Source organism: Grampus griseus (genome assembly GCF_964374135.1).
Source record: "Grampus griseus genome assembly, chromosome: 2".
Taxonomy (NCBI): Eukaryota; Metazoa; Chordata; class Mammalia; order Artiodactyla; family Delphinidae; genus Grampus; species Grampus griseus.
The window spans coordinates 141068637-141087247 of NC_139018.1; the positions used below are offsets into that span (position 1 = coordinate 141068637).

At 55.4% G+C, this 18611-nt stretch overlaps 1 protein-coding gene across 4 annotated transcripts in view; it reads right to left on the bottom strand.

Moving 5' to 3' along the window:
- Positions 1-942: 942 nt before the first annotated feature.
- Positions 943-18611, bottom strand: part of AP3B2 (adaptor related protein complex 3 subunit beta 2) — a gene marked incomplete at both ends in the record, with an annotated part of 30605 nt that continues 12936 nt past the window's right edge. For 3 of the 4 annotated variants that reach the window (XM_082647551.1, XM_082647550.1, XM_082647548.1), the window contains 22 exons: positions 943-1093; positions 1195-1333; positions 3985-4082; positions 4332-4416; positions 4834-5062; positions 5264-5370; positions 5703-5763; positions 5907-6090; positions 6445-6568; positions 6953-7061; positions 7542-7660; positions 9169-9355; positions 12793-12969; positions 13610-13719; positions 14002-14134; positions 14482-14544; positions 15967-16038; positions 16394-16448; positions 16690-16973; positions 17081-17263; positions 17364-17430; positions 17700-17860. In XM_082647551.1, the coding sequence (XP_082503677.1) occupies positions 943-1093; positions 1195-1333; positions 3985-4082; positions 4332-4416; positions 4834-5062; positions 5264-5370; positions 5703-5763; positions 5907-6090; positions 6445-6568; positions 6953-7061; positions 7542-7660; positions 9169-9355; positions 12793-12969; positions 13610-13719; positions 14002-14134; positions 14482-14544; positions 15967-16038; positions 16394-16448; positions 16690-16973; positions 17081-17263; positions 17364-17430; positions 17700-17860 (2898 nt within the window). Of the gene's footprint in view, positions 1094-1194; positions 1334-3984; positions 4083-4331; positions 4417-4833; positions 5063-5263; positions 5371-5702; positions 5764-5906; positions 6091-6444; positions 6569-6952; positions 7062-7383; positions 7441-7541; positions 7661-9168; positions 9356-12792; positions 12970-13609; positions 13720-14001; positions 14135-14481; positions 14545-15966; positions 16039-16393; positions 16449-16689; positions 16974-17080; positions 17264-17363; positions 17431-17699; positions 17861-18611 lie in introns of all 4 variants that reach the window. The other variant, XM_082647549.1, reaches the window with a different exon arrangement.

Here is an 18611-nt window from a genome sequence, read left to right on the forward strand (position 1 = left end):
GAAGGCTTGTCCCAGGTGTGGAGGCTCCACATCCTCACCACTCAAGTGTGTCCATGGAGCAACAGCGTCGGTCGCTGACATCTTGTTAGAAATGCAGACTCTCAGGCCCCACCTCAGACCTACCCATCTGAATCTGCATGATAACACCCCCCCAGGTGATCTGATGGACGGCAGTTTGAGAAGCACAGGTCCACATCTCCTGTTCTTCCTTCTTCAAGATGGCCAGGTGGGTCATCTCCCCAGCTAGGTGGGGCCCTAGGCCCCATATCTAGATGTAGTTGACATATTTTGAACCTTGCAGCTACGTTTGAGAATTCCCCACATTATGAGTTCTCCTTCCCAAGGGCCCATGAGGGGAACCAAAAGGGACTGCCAGATGTCGCAGAGGCATCTTTGCAGAGGCTCCTAAAAAAGGACCAGGGAGTTCTTCCAGCCTGACCTCCCCATCCCCGATCGGATGTCTCTTACACAGAGATGCCTGGAGACTCGAAGATGGTCATCTTGGGGGTCCAACCAGAGGCACCTCTTAGAGTCAGTCACAGCCTCCCCTAGAAGGTCAGTGGTGATCATTCACAAGGGTCAGACAGTCACTCTTAGGAGCTCTCCCCCCGCCCCCGCCAACCCCCTTAGGCAGAACCCACGAGCAAGGAAAGGTGAGCCAGCATCTAGGGAGAAGACATTTTATTGAGATTTTGCCACATAAATAGCTACACAAAGCTGAATGGAGCCCTGCCATCTCCCTCTGCACAGGTCACTAAGGAACCCATGGGGAGGAGAATTGGGAGGGAGCCTGGTCATGACCAGAGAGAGAGAGGACCCCCGGATGCTATCTGGAATGAGGGGTCTGATATGAGAGAGAGGAAGAGAGAGAGAGAGAGGCTAACAGCGTAGATGTCACGAGGGAGGGACAAGGGACAGTCAAAGAGGTCACAGCACTTAGGATCACTGGGTCAGAGCCTGTACCACGTCCTTCACCAGCATGGTGCCGATCACCATCTTCTCACTGTTGACTGTCAGCTGGGCAGCTCCAGTGGGCTGGGCATCCAGGGTCAACAGGACCAGGCTCCCGCTGGTCAGCGTCCTCCCTGCAAACCTGAGGTGGGGGTAGAGGAATGAGTTCAACCCTGAGGCACGGGGCCCCTCCTTCAAATCAGGACCGAGAGCCCATCTCGTCCCCCTGCTGGTGGTCAGTACCTATACTCATCAGATGTCCCACAAGGGACACGACCCAGGTTGGCGGTGGCAGTCACTTTCTGCACCACAACGTGGTCACTCCGACAGGTGTCTGGCAGCGTGAGCTTCTCTGTGATCTCATTCATGCCCGACAGCTTTCCTGGGGACAGAGGTTATGATGAGGGCAAAGGCCACGGGGGGCACCGCTGGGTCTGCCCACTGAGCACCCTCACCAGGTTCTACTCAGGCGGGGCAGGTCTGAATCTCCCTCACCAGTCTTGAGGAAGGGCTACTTCCCTCTCGGACCTGGCCCTCCCTCAGAGAGCCTTGGTCAACCTCCCACCCCACCCAGGGCTCTATCCATACTGCTGAGCAGAAACTGACTGGGTGCTTCCCCACTGTCAGACATCTGGGCCACCAGCCCCTTGGGAGTGGCCAGTGGACTTGGTGGCCAGTCAGTACTTAGAGGTTTCCTCCACCTTTGCGTCTTTCCTGGTTGGCCCTCCAACCCAAGTGCAACTCTCTCCCAGCTCCTGGAGGCCGAGTCCTCACAAAGAGATCACTGGTGGTCCTCACCCCACAGGCCAGAGTCTGGTTGTCACATGCAGCCCTCACAAGTGGACCCCTAATTTCACATGTGGCAACAGCTCCAAACCTGTCCAGGACTCGTCGCGTCCCCGGGCACTCACAGCATCCCAAGAAACCCTCACTCTACAGGTCTGACCTCTCCTCTCCACTCACACGCTCTACCCAGCCATGCGAGCTCCTCCGTCTGCCCTCCTGCCCACCTTCTCCTCAGCCTCTCTCTCCTCCTTCTGCTACTTCCGCCATTCTTCTCCTCCTTTTGAGAACGGACATCCCTCTCCTGTCGCTGTCATGCCCTCCGCTCCTAACTAGTGACATTTTCTTGTCCCTGTACCTTTAGTCTCTCCATATCAAGTCTCCTTGATCCTAAGAAGTCCTCTCTAGAAAGAGGATATGTCATCATGCTAGTGCTGTGTCTCCCTCCCCAATGACCGCCAAGGTCCTCCAAAGAAGACTCCATTTCCCCAAGCCCTGGTCTCCTTCAACCCACTGCAATTGGCCTCTGCCCCCCTTTCGCAATGACCCGCTCTCTCTGATGTTGGCAGCAGCTTCCTATCTGCTGGATCTGAAGGTCTTTGGTCATCTTGGCCTGCAGACCATCCAAGGCACTCTTCAACCTCCTCATCTCTCGTGGATCTCCTCCCACCTCTCACTGTTCCTTCTCTTTTCCCTCCCCTCCTTTTTCTCCCGAAGAAGGCAGGTTTTCCTCAGGGAAGGTCTCTGACCTTCTTATCTTCCCACCCATCTCTCTCCCAGGGTGATCTCACTCATATTCACAGCTTCAGTTATCACCGCTATGCTCCTGACTCCAGCCTAGAAGTGTTTCCTGGGCACAGACCCACATTTTCAGTTGCATATTAAACACCTCTTCCTGAATTTCCCAAATGTATTTCAAAAGCAGCCTCTCCAAAACTGTCCAAGATCATCCCCCTCCTTTCCCTTGCCCAATCCATTCTTCTTTCTTCCAGGTCAGGGGTTTGGCAAATTACAGCCTGAAGGCCAAATACAACCTACCACCTGCATGGCCCACAATGGTTTGTTTGTTTGTTTGTTTTTAATATTTTTTAAGTGCTGGGGGAAAAATCAAAGATAGATATTTCATGACACATGAAGATTGTATGAAATTCAAATTTGTGTCCATGAATAGAATTTTATTGGAATGCAGCCACACTCATTCATTTATGTATTATCCGTGGCTGTTCTTGGGTTACAACGGCAAATTGCAGCAGAGATCTCATGACCCAGAAAGCCTGAAACATTTGCTTTATGACCCAACATTAGAGGAAAAAGTTGGCTAACCCCTGGTCTAGGTGAACGGCACTGCCATTCTCCCTAGTATCTAAGCCAGACATTCTAGAGCCAGCTTATATGTCTCCCTCTCCACTTTCTTAGGGCAAATGCCCATGGCTTCCCTCTCCCCCACCTCAGCCTTTCATTCTTTTTGCTGTGGTTCTAATCCTGGTCACCATTTCTCATCAGATCTATTGTAATAGCCTTATAACTAGGCACAGAATTTAGTCCAAGGTCACATACCAAGCAAGTGGCACGTTCAGAGCTTAAAGCCGGGACTCATGAAGCCCCATGTTGCCTCCCACTTACGCTGTTCTGCCTCTTTTTCCTGCTGCAGATTCTCTCAATTCCAGTCCTAGCTGTAAGTGTTGCCGGATTTCTCCTTCTGAAGCAGGAGTCTGAACCTGGCACCGTCTTTGCTCAGAAACTTCAATGACTCCTCTACTGCTAGGAAAACGAAGTCTACAGTCCTTACCTCTCTAACGACGGAGCTGTACCCAATAACCTCTGTGACCCCTTCCAGCTCTGAAATTTTGGGACCGAAATCCTTTAGCATAGCGTTCAAGGCTTCCAGAAACTAGACCACACATATTTTCAGCTTTGTTTTCACTATTCACCATTGCTAAGGGCCCCTATGCCCTAAAGCAAACTGCTCCCCTCCTTTCTTCCTGTAAATTTTCACTAACACCTACTCATAACGTTTCCCCCAGCTGGAATTCTGGCCTAGAATTTTCTGCCTGGCTGAGTTGGGACCGTCTCCAAAGCCTCACTGAAGTGTCCCAGGCTCCGTGAAGCCTTTGCTGGAACCACGAGCTGTGAGGCCTGCCTCCATCTGCAGGAGCTGAGGCTCCCTCAGTGTGACTGTATGGTGGAGCTGAATGAGCCCCAGTGGGTGGTCCTGAGCACCCTCCCTGCCCACCTCCAGGGAACACTCACCCTGTTCCTTCTTGAACTCATTTTCGCTCATGAACACAGGGGCCATAAGCTCCCCAACAGGTGGCTGAATGGAGACGTAGAACTGTCGGGTTTGGGTGCTGGGAAGGGTAGGAGGAGACAGAGGGAGAGGGAGTGAGGCCAGCATCTCTCCCCTCACCTCGCACTGTGTCTGACGGGAGGGCTTGGAGGCAGCAGGAGAGGGAGGTAAGAGACCTGAGGTCTTGGGATGCCTTCCAGACACACCAGATCGTGATGTGGCCCCACCTAACACCACCTCCAGCTCCAGTTTATTTTGACCCCACCTCTCCCTAGCCATCCTCCTACCGCTCCATGAGTTGGAAACATACCACAGCTGGAAGTTGGCCGCCTGGGTCGAGTCACAGAAATTAATGCCCATGACAGCAGTGGCAGATTCTCCGGGTGCCAGGGACTCTGCAGCAGTGTGAGGCAGGGAAAGGGGGAGAGAAAGACAGCATCACCTGATAGGTCTGGAACCCTGACCCCTTCTCCCCTCCACTTGCAGAGCTGACCACTCCTCTATGGACTCCTGGCCCTCTGAGCCCCTGGAGAGACTGTTCCTGAGTTTCTCCTGAAATGTCAACACCCTTCCCCCACTCACCCTCACCCCCTTTAAGTCAGTGCTGAAACAACCAAGGCTCAAGCACCTCTTGCCCTGAGACGCACTTGCTCATTTCCTAGTCTGTCTTGTCCGTGGATCGTGCTAGATGCTATCTCCACACCCCCACAGCCTAGACCCTGGCCTGGCACAGAGGGGGGCTTCAGAAGCCACAGAAAGACCAGCTCCACCCAGGAGCCTCCTTCTCCACCACGTCCAAGGCCCTTCCGCACCGATTTCAGGAAATTCCTGGATGCTGATGCCAGCGGGCAGTTTGGGGGTGCCCACGTGTAGGCCCTTGATGGGGGTATCAGAGCTGTTGGAGAAGTGGATGTGCACAGACACCATGTGGGGGTCCCCAGAGAAAGGTTGGCGGCTGAAGGTGTAGTCCACAACCAGCCCCTCGCCAGCTACACGGTGCAGCAGCTCCTGTCTCCCGACACCCAACACTGGACTCAGCAGCTGGAGGGGAGGAGGAAGAGGGGAAGTACGGAAAGGAACAACAAGGCGAGAGCCCATCCCAGCCTTGTCCCTACTTGTGGTCACAGCAACGGAGGCTCAAAGCCATCCCTCCATCACACCCCCTTCACACAAATCCATACCGTAGGATGCGGCACAGAGATGTGTCCCTGCCCCAGCCCTGTCCCTCCCCATCCCACTCACCGAGGGCACCAGGGGGGAGTCTGTGAGCGTCAGGCCCTCCAGGTCAGCAGCCAGGCTGGTGGACACAACCGTGGGGGGAGACACAGGCTGGACACTGGGAGGGGTGACTGTGGGAGGATATGAGAAACATTATGACGAGGGAGAGGCAAAGTGGAATTGGCTTGGATCGAGCAGGAGCCCAGGGCCTAGGGAGTAGACGGCTCAGCACCACGGACAGTGAGGCACGTGGCAGCCTGGTGGCTCCATGGAGATATCCATCCTTGACCCCAACCCCACACCTGGAGAGGTTGTCCTGCTGCCCTCTCAGGCCCAAAGATGGATTCTGTCTGCTCCTCCCACCCCAAACCCCCAAGGAACCTAGCCCAGAGCGCCCATGGCCCTTCCTAAGTCATACTCCCCAGGCCGCCTTCCCCCTGTGGCTTCTACCACCCAAACTCACAGTCCTCTAGATCAAGCAGGGAGATCTCCTTGGCTGCAGGGGCACTTTTGCTGCTGGAAGGCTGGAAGAGAAAAGCGGGATGTGAGTGTGGAAGGGGAGCACCCTGGCCCGGGCTGGGTTACGGGGAGATGCCTGGGCCTGGCCCAGAGGCTGGGGAGGGCCCCGGTCCATACACCCATCCTGTTCCTGCCCCAAGGCGCTCACTGTTTTCTTCCTCCAGGAGGCAGGTTCCGCCTGCTCCTCCTCTGTCTCTGATGTCATCTCAGACTCTGAGGAGCTGCTACTGGAGTCACTGCCCTCCTCTGAGGACGAGCCGCCTTCTTGTCCCTCTGGCTCCTTCTTCCTCTTCTTCATCTTCCTCTTCTTACCCTCCTCCTCACTATGTTCACTGGAGGAAAGGGGCAAACAGGGCTTGGGCCCAGCCTGGATGACCCCTTCTTGCGTCACAGAAGAGCAGGGAAAGCCTTGGACATTGGGGGTGAGGGTGGGGAGCCTGGGCCAGTGGACTCCACACCTGAGCTCCTATGCCTGGGTCGCAGTGAGAGCTTTAGACCACCTGTGCCAGCTCGGGCCCCTTCCCTGACTGCTTCTTCATGCTGCGCCCCACGCAGAGACCTCCTGCGGCCATCACGTGAGCAGAACAGCTCCTGAGGAGGCTCAGGGACTCTTAGGAGACTGGCTAAGGCTGGGGGTTAGCCCTTCGTTTCCAAGGGAGAGCCCTGGAGCCGCCCAGTCATCTTACCTCTCACTGCTCCTCCCTTTCTCCTCGTCCTCATCCTGGTCTTTGTTGTCGGACTCACTGCTGGACTCCCCAGAGCCACTCTCGCTGCTGCTCTTACTGTCCGATTCACTCTCGGACTCAGGGTCTGTGGAAGGACTGTCTCAGGCTTCCCTCCCTCGTGTGCAGGCCTCCTGGGGAGCCCTGGACACCCAGCTTCAGACTCTGCACTGAAGCAGCAAACTCACCTCTTCTCCCTCCAACCCCCCGACCTGCTCCCGGCCCCAGACACCAACCAGACCGACCGGAACACAGATGGACCCGTGTGGATAGAGACCTACACAAGCACACACACATCTGGGACGTGCAATCCTCAAGTGCATAAGCACACATATAGGTGCACACAAGGAGGCGCACACCCCCTTGGACACGTGACCATCTAATACAGGAGCACACACGTGTGCCAGATGGTCAGCCACAAGACACACACGCAGGCAGGAGCACAGGGCCCTAGCTCTGCCCATCTCCTCACCGCTGTCTGCAGACTCTGTGGGCCCTGACTCTCCCTCAGAGTCTGAGTAGAAGGGTTTCTCCTTCTCCTTCCTCTTCTCCCTGTTTGAGCACTTGGTCCATTCAGGTACCTGGAGATTGTGGGGTGGAGGGCGAGGAGCCGTTAAATCATGGATGGGGAGGGGGAAGGAAAGCACAAGCCCCTCTTATCTTTCACCCTGGCTCTTCTCAGGGCCCCACCTGGTCCTGTCCCCAAGAGGGAATAATGGGGGGAGGGAAGGGACCCTGTCCACGCAGGGGAGGCACTCACAGAGCGGCACTGCCAGCAGGAAGGAACAGAGTGTAGGGACGGCACGGGGGTGCAGCATACAAGGGGGAGGGAGGGGGCAGCACAGGCTGGGAGAGAGCACTGCACACAGAGCAGAGGGCACACAGCACACAGGGCGGGGGGACCTTGGTGTATTCGCCCAACAGGCCCACATGGGTCTCAATAAGGGAGAGATCTTCTTCCTGCGTGTGGGGAGGGTGTCAGGAGGGCCAGGCTGGCACTCCCAGGGCTCCCTGCTGTCTGTCCTTCCCCACACACAGCTCCACCCTCCACCCCTGCTGACCTCCACATTGCGCACAGATGGGTCTGGGGCTTCCTCTGGCCAATCTGGGAGCTCCTGGTAGCCCGTGGCCTTGGCATTGAGCAGGTGGGACAGTGAGCCCAGCTGGAAGTGGTCCCGGTCTGGGGACAGGGTGAGAGGTCAAGTCAGTAGTGGCTGTGAGGAAATGCCCTGGGAGTTGTTTCCTAGGTGGGGCCGGGTGGCGATTCTGGTGGGAACTCCCTAGCTAGACAGAAGAGACGGGTGGACACGTCCCCTAATGGCTCTTCTGCCCTGACTGAATCTCCAGGCCCACATGCTGGAAAAAAGATTGTATAGCTGACTAGAGCAGGGGCTGAGGGGTGGGGGGAGCTAGGACCACAGAGGAGGGCAGGAGGGGCTTCTGGGCCCAGAGCTACTGCTGCCTGTCTGCCCTGGTGCCTGTTGGGGAAGCAGAGATGCGGGTGTGGCTTCTCTCCCAGGGCAACGGGGGTGGTGCTGCTGCACAGCCAGGCTCAGGAAAGAGGCCTGCTTGGGGCGAGGGTAGCAACTATGAGTAAGAGGCTGGCCAGGCTGGGTCAAAGGGCAGGGAGGTGTGTCTGGTCAGGCTGGGGACTCCGTGGGGAGGGGTGAGTCCAAATGGGAGCAGGAGGGAGTCAGAGCCAGAGGAGGGCAACCCAGAGCCTTGTAAGTGGGGATGGTGTGAGGGAGGAGAAAGGGACCGTTCCCCTTCTTCCTGGGAGGTTTGCACATCTGCCCCATCCCTCAGAATCTCCTTGCTCCTGTGGTCCAGGGAAAGACAAAGCAGAACAAAAAGATAGGCAGAAGAACTGAGCTTTGTGAAGGAAGTTCCCCTCCTGAGTAGGTTCCTGGGTCCAGAGAGTCAGCTGGGGGACCCTCCTCTTCCCACATCTCTCAGAGCCCTTGTCACGGGAGACCAGACCGAGAGAAGAGGCAAGGCAGAGGGCCTGGGGCTGAGGATTTGGGCTGACCTCCAGTGACAGCCCAGTGAGTGCTGGCAGCCGCCTTCTCAGGACACTTACAAACATACACCTCTCCTTTGTTTTTGCTTTTTTAAGATTTTTTTGACGTGGACCATTTTTTAAGTCTTTATTGAATTTGTTACAACATTGCTTTTGTTTTATGTTTTGGTTTTTTGGCCACGAGGCATGTGGGACCTTAGCTCTCCAACCAGGGATCGAACCTGCACCCCCTGCCTTGGAAGGCAAAGTCTTAACCACTGGACCGCCAGGGAAGTCCCTACAGCTCTCCTTTGTATGGAGTTCTACTTCCTGCCTTCCTGGGCCGTTGGTAGGTAAAATCTTGATACATATAGTGCCTGCTCAGGGAGTAGGATGGAAAGGAGAGCCCGAGAGGAGTGAAACCAGACGCCCATCCTGCCTGGGAGGGCAGAGACTCAGGTGAGTTGACGGTGGTGGTGGTTGTGAGAGGGTGAAAGAGCAAGCCCTGGATGCTGCAGGATGAGCAAAGGGTTAGGCCAGGGGCACAGGACTGGCGTTTCTCCAGAAGTTCTGCCCACCAAAGGCTGGTACCTGACTGAGACTGAGACCTCAGGGGGAAGGGCTGGGACCGGGTTGCTGGCCAATTCTCCCCTTCCCCCAGGAAGGTTACTCTGGATTTCAGCTCCCACCTTTGAAGGATGACTCCAAGACTGGAGCTGGTTTGGGTGCCAGGAAGAGCTTCTTGGCATGACGGCTGAGGGCCCCACCCTGCTCCGAAGGGACGATGAGCTGCCGGGTGAAGCGTGCTCGGTCTCGGATATCGTAATTCTGGTCATACTTGGCCAGACTCAGCACATACTGGGTCAGCAGCTTGGTCTGGGGGACAAGAAGTGGGTCAGTAGCCATCACAGAGGGTGGGGACACAGGAGGTCTCTGAACCAGATTCTTTTTTTGTGTGTGTGCCATGCCTGTGGCTTGTGGGATCTTTGTTCCCCGACCAGGGATCGAACCTGTGTCCCCTGCAGTGGAAGTGCGGAGTCTTAACCACTGGGCCGCCAGGGAAGTCCACGAACCAGATTCTTCTGGCCAACAGCTCCAAGCACTGCTGCCTCCAGCTGACTTTCCCTCCCAACCTGCCATTGTGCCAGACCCTGCATTCTCTCCCTCCTCCCCGGCCCTGACTCCCAACGCCAACTCTGACAACTGACTTGGCCAGCAACAGAGCTTGCCCTTCTGGAAACCTCCCTCTTGGCCCTGGGTGCCATTCTTCCTCAGGCTTGTGGTCCCCACTGCCCTAGGCCCACTCCTACACCACCCAGTCCAGGCTGGGCCAATCTTTCCACCCTGAGGTGCCAGAGTGAGTGAAGGTCTGGAACATTCTGCTAGACCTCACATTTTCTAGGCTCCATCACCTGGGGGGAACTAGGTGACAAAAAGAGAAAGGGGGAACACATAGGAATCCCCCTGGCAGGGGCTGCCCTCACGCCCCATTGACCCACATAGTAGATTCTGAGCAGCCCAGGGGTCTCAGAGGCCACGATCCTCCCTGGAAGGTCCTAATGAGATCAGAGCAAACTGCAGCGATCCTATGGGTTTGCTCAAGTCATATGGGGTTCACAGCCTGCAGTCAAGGTAGCCACATCCCAGGACCACAAATCTCAGTTTCTGCCCTGATCCTGACCTAGTCTAACCTGTCACAAAATGACAGTGGTAGCCACCATTTATGGAGTGCGTTCTAGTGTCAAATACTGTGCTAGGTGCTTCACTACCTCATGTCATCTCCATAACCCTTCTGAGAGGTGGGCGCTACTGCGCCCATTTACGGGGGAGAACCAGAGTCATTAAGTGACTTTCCCCAGGCTAAGGAGCCAGTCAGTGCTGCATCCAGGCCTGGACCCTCATCTCCTTGGCCTCAGCCTGGGCCGGAATCTGGCAGGCAATGGATGGCTCAGCAGGTGGGCGGGATGGCTGGGATTGCTGTGGCCTTGTGGCAGGTCCAGAATGTCACCCTTGGTACTGGGATGGGGGAAGTATCATTGCTGTTTTGCCAGGACGGACATGGACACATCCAGACCACCTCTCTCCTAGTGTGCCAACAATTCCCCTTCCTCCACCACTCCCAGAACAGGCTAAGAAGAAAGAAGAGAGAAAGACAGGGAGGGTAGGAAGGAGGAAAGCTCTCGTTATCGAGTCAAAGAACCATTCTAAGGGGCCTACGCCTGGAAGGACTGGCCTTAGGGTAAAGGGTGCCTGGAGGTTCCATTTGCCTGAACAGCCTACTCTGGGTGGCCTGATGGGGGCTGGGACCCCTGTGTCCTGCCTAGGAGAGGCGTTCAGCTATATATATACCCACAGCTCTCTGTGCCAACCCTGACTCCAGCCCTTATTGCTCTGCGTTTTGTGCTGTTTCCTCTACTTGGCTATGAGCACTTGCAGGCCAGTAAACATGTCTCGCTCATTGTCATCACCCCAGGACATAGCTCAGTGCCAGGCATAGTGGGTACTCGGGAAATGCGTGTTAAATAAATTCATGAATAAACGTGCATGTAGCTAACAGTGACAACTTGGGGAAATGCCACGTGAGCACACCAGGCTAATGAAAACATGCCAACAGCACCACTCTGGCTCAGTCCTGAGCCTTTCAGACGCCCCCTCTACCAGGGCGCTACCCACCCAGGCTGCTTCATCTATTCAAACGTTCCTCCAACCTGCTCCTTCCTCCCACTTGAATAAAGGAGGCACACAAATATTTGTTTGAAGGCTTCCAGTGGTGTTCCCTCTAACTTCTCTGTCTCCAATCTGCTTCTCCCACAATACTGACACCCACAGATCCAGCCCCTCATTGCTTCTACACAACTGCTGTCCTTTCCAGCTCCTGACAAGAGTCCCGGCATGTGATGGCCCTGCCTCCCCAGCTTGCGTCCCTGGGGCCCACTCTAGCCACCGTGGATCAAAGGAGCCACAGAATGGGCTTCCCCGGTGGCGCAGTGGTTGAGAGTCCACCTGCCGATGCGGGGACGCGGGTTTGTGCCCCGGTCCGGGAGGATCCCACCTGCCACGGAGCGGCTGGGCCCGTGAGCCATGGCCGCTGAGGCTGCGCGTCCAGAGCCTGTGCTCCGCAACAGGAGAGGCCACAACAGTGAGAGGCCCGTGTACCGCAAAAAAAAAAAAAAAAAAAAAAAAAAAAGAGCCACAGAAGACGCACAAGTGCCACATCCAAAGACTCCATGGGACGGCAAAGAGGCCACCTTCAGGCCAGCAGGAACGCCACAATCTACAGGGTACGGCCCAGGTGCTTTGCTCCAAGGGTTGGCAAGCTCTGTCTATAAAGGGTGCGAGTAACTATTTCAGGCTTTGCAGGCCATATGGACTCTATCGCAGCGACAACATCCACGGACAATAAACAAATGAATGAACGTGGCTGCGTCCCAATAAAATTTTATCTACAACAACAGGCAGCAGGCCAGACTTGGTCCATGGGCGGTAGTTTGCCAACCCCTGCCTCACTTAACTGAGTGTGGGGACTGTCAGGGTGCTTGGTGTCCCCAGTACCTTGAGAAGCTCTGAACATTACACTTTGTTTTTAGCAGAATCTCCTGGGACCATCTCAGAGGCTGCTGGACACTCAAGAGGTTTTTAATATCCTGATATTCCAGCTCAGTTGAGCCATGTCCTTGGCTATGGTGCCCCTCATAACCTTTCACCTTAGTAATGACAATGGCTGCCAATACCACCCAAGCCTGAGCAGTGACTTGCCCTCTCATCCCCGGCATAGACTGGCAAAGCATCACCAAGCTTTGGGAGGAAGCAGAGACCACATCTCCTGGGACACATATTCTCCCATCAGTGCCTATCACTGCTGGGCCCTCCCCCTGGCCCCAGTGTTCCAAAGGCAGCAGGTAGGGACACACCCACTGCCAGACTGGAAGTCACAGCCCCATAGAAGAGCCTCTTCAACAGTGGTCACCATCCCTACTAGACCCTTGGGGCCCTGGAGTAGCTGTGGACACTGGGGGAACACTGGTCACCTGGGCAGTCCAGACACCTGTCCTGAACTCCCTCTTCAGAAAGAGGCGCTGATATATGTATAACTGAATCACTTTGCTGTACAGAAGAACCTAACACAACATTGTAAATCAACTATACTGCAATAAAAATTAATAGAAATAAAATAAAATACGAAAAAGAAAAAAAAGTGACAAAAAAAAGAAAGAGGTGCTAAAGTTCATGCCTACCTGGTGAGGGCCCACAGAATACTGCCTGGGCTGTTTCTGGGGCCCAGAGTGTTTTAGGAGGCATCTCTCAATCTGTACCTGCTTAGAGTTGGTCAGGTAGAGCTTAGCTGCCAGGTTGATGACCTGCAGCTTGACGATGTCCTCCTCGGCTGTGAAGGACTTAGCCATTTTTCTCAGGACGTCGGGTGCAATCCTGGGGACGTGCTCACAGTACTCGCCAATGAGCCACAGGATGCTGGCTCGGGCCATGGGCACCTGTGGGTGTGGGAGAGGAGTCAGGTCTGGGGTAAACGTGGGAATGTGGGTGGGCACCTGGTCTGCCAAGGAATCGGCACTCCTCCCATCTGTGCTGGCCTGTTGTATCGTGGGCTTCTCTGGAAATAGGAGTGGGAGGTGATGGGAGAGAGATTAAAGGTTGCGTATTTCCCAGGCAGCCTCTCCCCTCTTCCCTAGGGTTTCATTAGCATGGGCAGAGCCTTCAAGCCCCAAATTCAGCCACAGTTTAGTATAAAAGACTGATTTTCTGGATCCACTGTACCCTCAATGCTTTACTGCCTTGTTATTCTCCCTGAATCTTCAGGAATGCCTTTGCTTGAATGTTTCAACTTGGCAGTGTGACACAAAAACACAGGACTAGTCAATTGGCCACCCTCGGTCAGAACTTTAGAGAAAACCTGAGTGGTGGTACAAGCTGAAGCTCAGCAAGGGATCCCCAAAGGGAAGGCGAACCAGGGTCACATGGTCTCATCTTTCCCCTCCTCCCACCTTAAGACCTTTCGAGCCAGTAGGGAAGGTTTGGAAGTTGATTTTTTATTAAGGCTAGTGTTTAATTATAGGGTCTTAAAATCATGAGGAGGACACTGGGTTGAGAAAGGAAACGGGGTCACTCCCTGACCTGGATGTTGTCTGTGAGCTTTGCCAAGTGTTTGATGATCTCTCCGTGCTGTGCTGGCTGCATCTGCAGCAGCTTCTTAATGACGACCACTGACTCTGCGACCACAAGCTCTGCAGGACAGGAAATGAGCCCGGGACAGTCAGATGACCACACACAATGAACAGGCACACCAGCAATGCCCCCAGCCCCTTGGCTGTGTTCCTCAACCCCCTGTACTTCTCCAGTGGCCCTCAGAGATGTGGGAGCACTTGGATACTAATTGAGGCAGACAGACAGATGAATACACATTGTTCCTGGACAGACAGGTGGATACCCACTGGCCATCAGAGTCAGACATGCAGGCAGCACCCACTAGTCATCAAAGTTGGATATGCAGACAGACAAACACTGACCATCACGGTTGGACAACAGCTGCACCAGGCCGTTGAGACAGGTGTCACGGACTCGGCCTATGTTAGTTGCACAGCGCCCAATGGCCTGGATCGTGGCTGCCACAAAGTCCTTGTCCATGCTGCGAATGTAGGTCTGTGGACACCACAACAGAGTGACCCCCGGAAGGCAGTGATCCCTCAGACTTGACTCGGCAGTGACTCTGCAGGCTTGAGGGTGGCCTTCCAGAAAGCTGTTACCCCTCATTCAATGACTCATCATGTCAGAGACTAAACTCTGGGAAAAGGAATGACAGCCTCACCTGTCACCCAGTGATTCCCTAACCCAAAGCCAGTAGAAGGCGGTGGGAGGGGACGTAAAATAAATTTCTCCACTTTGGGCTTTTAAGAGAAGGTTTGCCCCACCAGGCCGATTCTCATAAGCACAAGGAGCTGCAGGACAACTCTCATGGGCCTGACTATAAGCTGGCCCCTGGCCCGTACCTGGAATTCCCGTAGGACAGTAGGGATGTTGGTCTCATTGGCGAGGTTAGTCAACACTTCCAGCTGCAGGGAGTCAGAAAATGGGCAGGGTGGCCAGTGGGCTTTCTGTGCTTTCATAAACCTTCACTCCACACACACACTTCACCAACCAGAAAACATTCCTCAGGCGGGACAGCCCTGCATCATCCTTAGATTGATGAGAGAACTGACAGATCATGAAACTTATCCAAAATGCAGGAGGACCAGTTTGCTTCTTAAATGGACTCCCTGAAAGAGTATGCTTGTAGTACGATCATGTCTCCTCTCTACCTTCAAGGAAAAGTTAAAGCCTCCAGTTGCTTTTAGGATAAAGACCAACATGCTTTCCATGGTCTGTAAGTTCTTGATCTCCCACCATTCTCCCCCTTACCCTCTATGCCCCAGTCATACAGGCCTTTAATCACAACTCTCCTGTTGGCCTTTACATATGCTATTTCCTCTGTGTGGAGCACCTCTGTGTGTTCCACACACCTCTGTGTGTTCATGTCTCAGTCCTCAGCTCAAGCCTCCCCTCCTGAAGGAAAACTTCCCTGACACCAGACTAGATCAGGTCCACCTATTTATGCTCATACAGCTCTCTGCACTTTCCTTTTACATCCTATTTCACAAATGGATTTTTACCTGTGCTGTGTCATTAGCTGCCCAATGTCTCCTCCTCACCCCAGCGAGATTTTGTAAGCTCCACAAGGGCAGGGTACCTGATTGGTTTGTTCTCTGTTGTACCCCTAGATACCCCTAGATCTAGCCATGAGATGCACAATAGGTACTCAGAAGGGTTAGGAGAATTAACTGTTGCTGAAGGAAGTTACTCAATAATGAGGCAGAGCAGGGATGGAACGTGGGTATGGGCTCCTGCCGCCTTTTCTGTGGTGGTATGTCTGCACGACAGCCTGAGGGCGTAGGTGTGTGAGGGTAATTACACTGTGGGTAGAAGACAGAGACTGCAGCAGGGAAAGTATGAATTCTTTTTTTTTTTTTTTTGCCTGCAGCACACAGCATGTGGGATCTTAGTCCCCCGACCAGAGATTGAACCCTAGCCCCCTGCATTGGAAGCGCGGAGTCTCAACCACTGGACCGCCAAGGAAGTCCCAAGGGAAAGTATGAATTGGGAGTAGCAGACCTGACCTTCGGTAGTTACCTCATCTCCTTAAGTCTACATTTTTATAAAATAGAGATAATGTACACTTCCTGAGGTGATTATGAAAATCGAATTACTTCATACGTGAAAAGTGGCAGGTGTATAACAGGTACTGGGCAAAGGGCAGCTCCGTTCACCCTGTCCCCCCACTATCATTAGCCTGGCTTCCTGAGCAAACACTTTTGGCTGGAGCAACGGTGGGCTCAGCCCCTGAAACAGGCAGGCACCAAGGTGGCCACTGTGGATATTCAAGTGGGTCATGGGGGTGGGGGACAGAAAGTCCACAGGCACGTCTGTCCATCACTCACCTTCAGGATCTTGATCTGGGTGGGGTCGGTGGACCTGATGTAGAAGCTCTTCAGGTACGGCTCAAACATACCCTGGCACGAGAGAGGCAGCCCCAGGGAGCTCCACCTCAGCCTGAGACCTGCTTCTCCTCCAGAGCACCCCTCCTCCTCTCCTGACCCAGGACCCAGCATCTTTCCTGCCCCTCACTGTCCTGTAGTCCTGGATTCTTCCCTCCTTCTCAGATCTAACTCGGTCTTTCTTCATCAGGCTTTCCTCCCTCAGCGGCCCTCGGGATCCAGGCCCTGCTTCTCCACCTGCATTTGGGGTCTCTCCTTCCCACACTCTGCACAGCCAGGGCATTCCCCCCATCCTGCCTTTCCCCAGTACCCCTAGCCCCGCAGGAGACACTCCTCGGACCGCGAGGGCAGGCCTTGGTCACTTGCTCACCCGGCGCTTGATGGACATGGTGGCCACGTTCTGGAGCACCACGTACTGCACCTCGCTGTGGAGAGGAGGGGTCAGAGGTACCTGGGCCCCTCGGCTGGGGCAGCAGGTCGGGAGAAGGGAGGTGGGCAGAATAGGAGGGAGGAGAGGACCGGTGTGGGGAGGGCACCAGCGCGGGGAGGGCAGGACTGGGGTCTGGGCGGGGAGTAGGTGGGCTGGGGCGGAGGGTGTCAGGAGCTCTGGGTCGGGGGGGAAGCGGGGCGAGCCGGCCCCCGGGCGTGGGCGGGGCGGGCGCGCACCTGTGGCTGCGCAGCAGGCGCACGAGAGCCTTGGCGATGACGCCCACCTCCGCCTTGGGCGCCAGGTGGAAGTAGAGCTGCGCCACCGCCATGACCACGGCGGCGCTGCGGCTCTGCAGGAGCGGCTTTGTGTTGCGCAGCAGCAGCCGGTGGTCGGGGTCCATGACGTAGGGCTTTCGGGCCGGCACCGCCGTGGAGGCCGCTGCCTCCGACCCCGGGCCCTTGGCCTCGTCCTCCTCGGAGCCGTAGAAGGCTTTCTCGGGGTTCTCCTCCAGCAGAGACTCCTGGAGGGGGAGACAGGCGGGACAGTGGGCACCTCCTCCCGGAGACCCGCCTACCCACTCTGCTAGGGCGAGGGCTGGGGTCCCGCCTGGGGGTCTGGGCCACTCACGTTCTGGGTGGGGCTCAGGAACTGCGTGCGGGCGTAGCGGGTGAGCATGCTGATGATGACCACCTGGCCCCACTCCTCCACGTCGATGAGCAGGTTACAGAGTTTCCGGTAGTTCTTGTGGATCAGGTCGATGCGCTCTGGGCACACCTCCTCGAAGGCCATCACCACGCTGCCCGCCACCAGCTGGGGAACCGACAGAGGCAAGAGCACATGAACAGGAAGGACAGAGGGGCCTCTTCCTGGCTCCTTTTCACCACCCGTCCCTGTGTGTCCACATACGCACCGTGGTCTTGTCCGCCAGAAGCTTCTCAATGACCTCTATCAGCTGGTCCTTCTGGTCAGAATCCAAACTGAGGGAGAAACTGTTGAGCGGGATTGCCCCTCCCCCGTCTCCAGCCTTCCCAATATCCACCCAAGCTGTGCTCACCTCCCTCACCCCAACCCTATTCATAAAGAGGTATGAGCCACTGCCTTCAATGTCCTCCATCTCTGTCAGTTCCCCAAACTGCCTTAAACCATCTGAAGAGAAAAACAAAACAAAATAAAAAAAACAAGCAAAACCAAAAGCAGCCTGCAAGACTTGGGAGAGGCCAGGGGTGGGCGGGGGCTTGGGGTATACCTGTAGAGCTTGGGGATGGCGTGGGCAGCTGTCTTCCGCACATAGGGCGACATATCCGAGGCAGCTTCCTTGATGGCTAGCATCATGATGGGCACGATGATGGGCACACGGATGCTAGACAGGACGCGGAGGGCGCTGGCACGAATCAGCTGGTTGGGGTCCTAAGAGCAGAGGTGGAGGCAGAGCCATGAGAGGGCAGCAGGTGGCCTGAGGGCAGAGGCCACGCCTGTGGAACTCACTGTCCCTAGTCACCACCAGCTCTTGCTTCCCTGCCTCCTCTCTGGGGCCTGGATGATGTGCTAGTGCTGGGTACCTGGGGGGGAGCTGCCTGAAGGCACCGACTCTCGGCCCTGCTGCAGAAATCTGACACCTGAACGTATGTGGCATTGGCTGCTTCACTCTCAGGAAGAGTGGCAAACTTTCAGAACACCTAAAGTTCTTGTTCCTTAGGGGAGTGTGTGGAGGGGGAGGGTGTCTTTGTGTTTATGCTGGAGGGGACTGCCAGCAAATGCAACCTGGTCTCCCTTTACGAGAGTTCATCCTTACAGTCCTCTCTCCCAGCAACCTCTCAAACCTGCCCTTCTTCCTCTTCCTCCACAGTGTTTAAAAGAGAATAGGTGTGGGGTTTCCCTGGTGGCGCTGTGGTTAAGAATCCGCCTGCCAATGCAGGGGACACGGGTTCGAGCCCTGGTCCGGGAAGATCCCACATGCCGCGGAGCAACTGAGCCTGTGCACCACAACTACCGAGCCTACGCTCTAGAGCCCATGAGCCGCAACTACTGAAGCCCGCGCACCTAGAGCCCGTGCTCCGCAACAAGAGAAGCCACGGCAATAAGCCCACGCACCACAACAAAAGAGTAGCCCCTGCTTGTCGCAACTAGAGAGAGCCCGCACACAGCAACGAAGACCCAA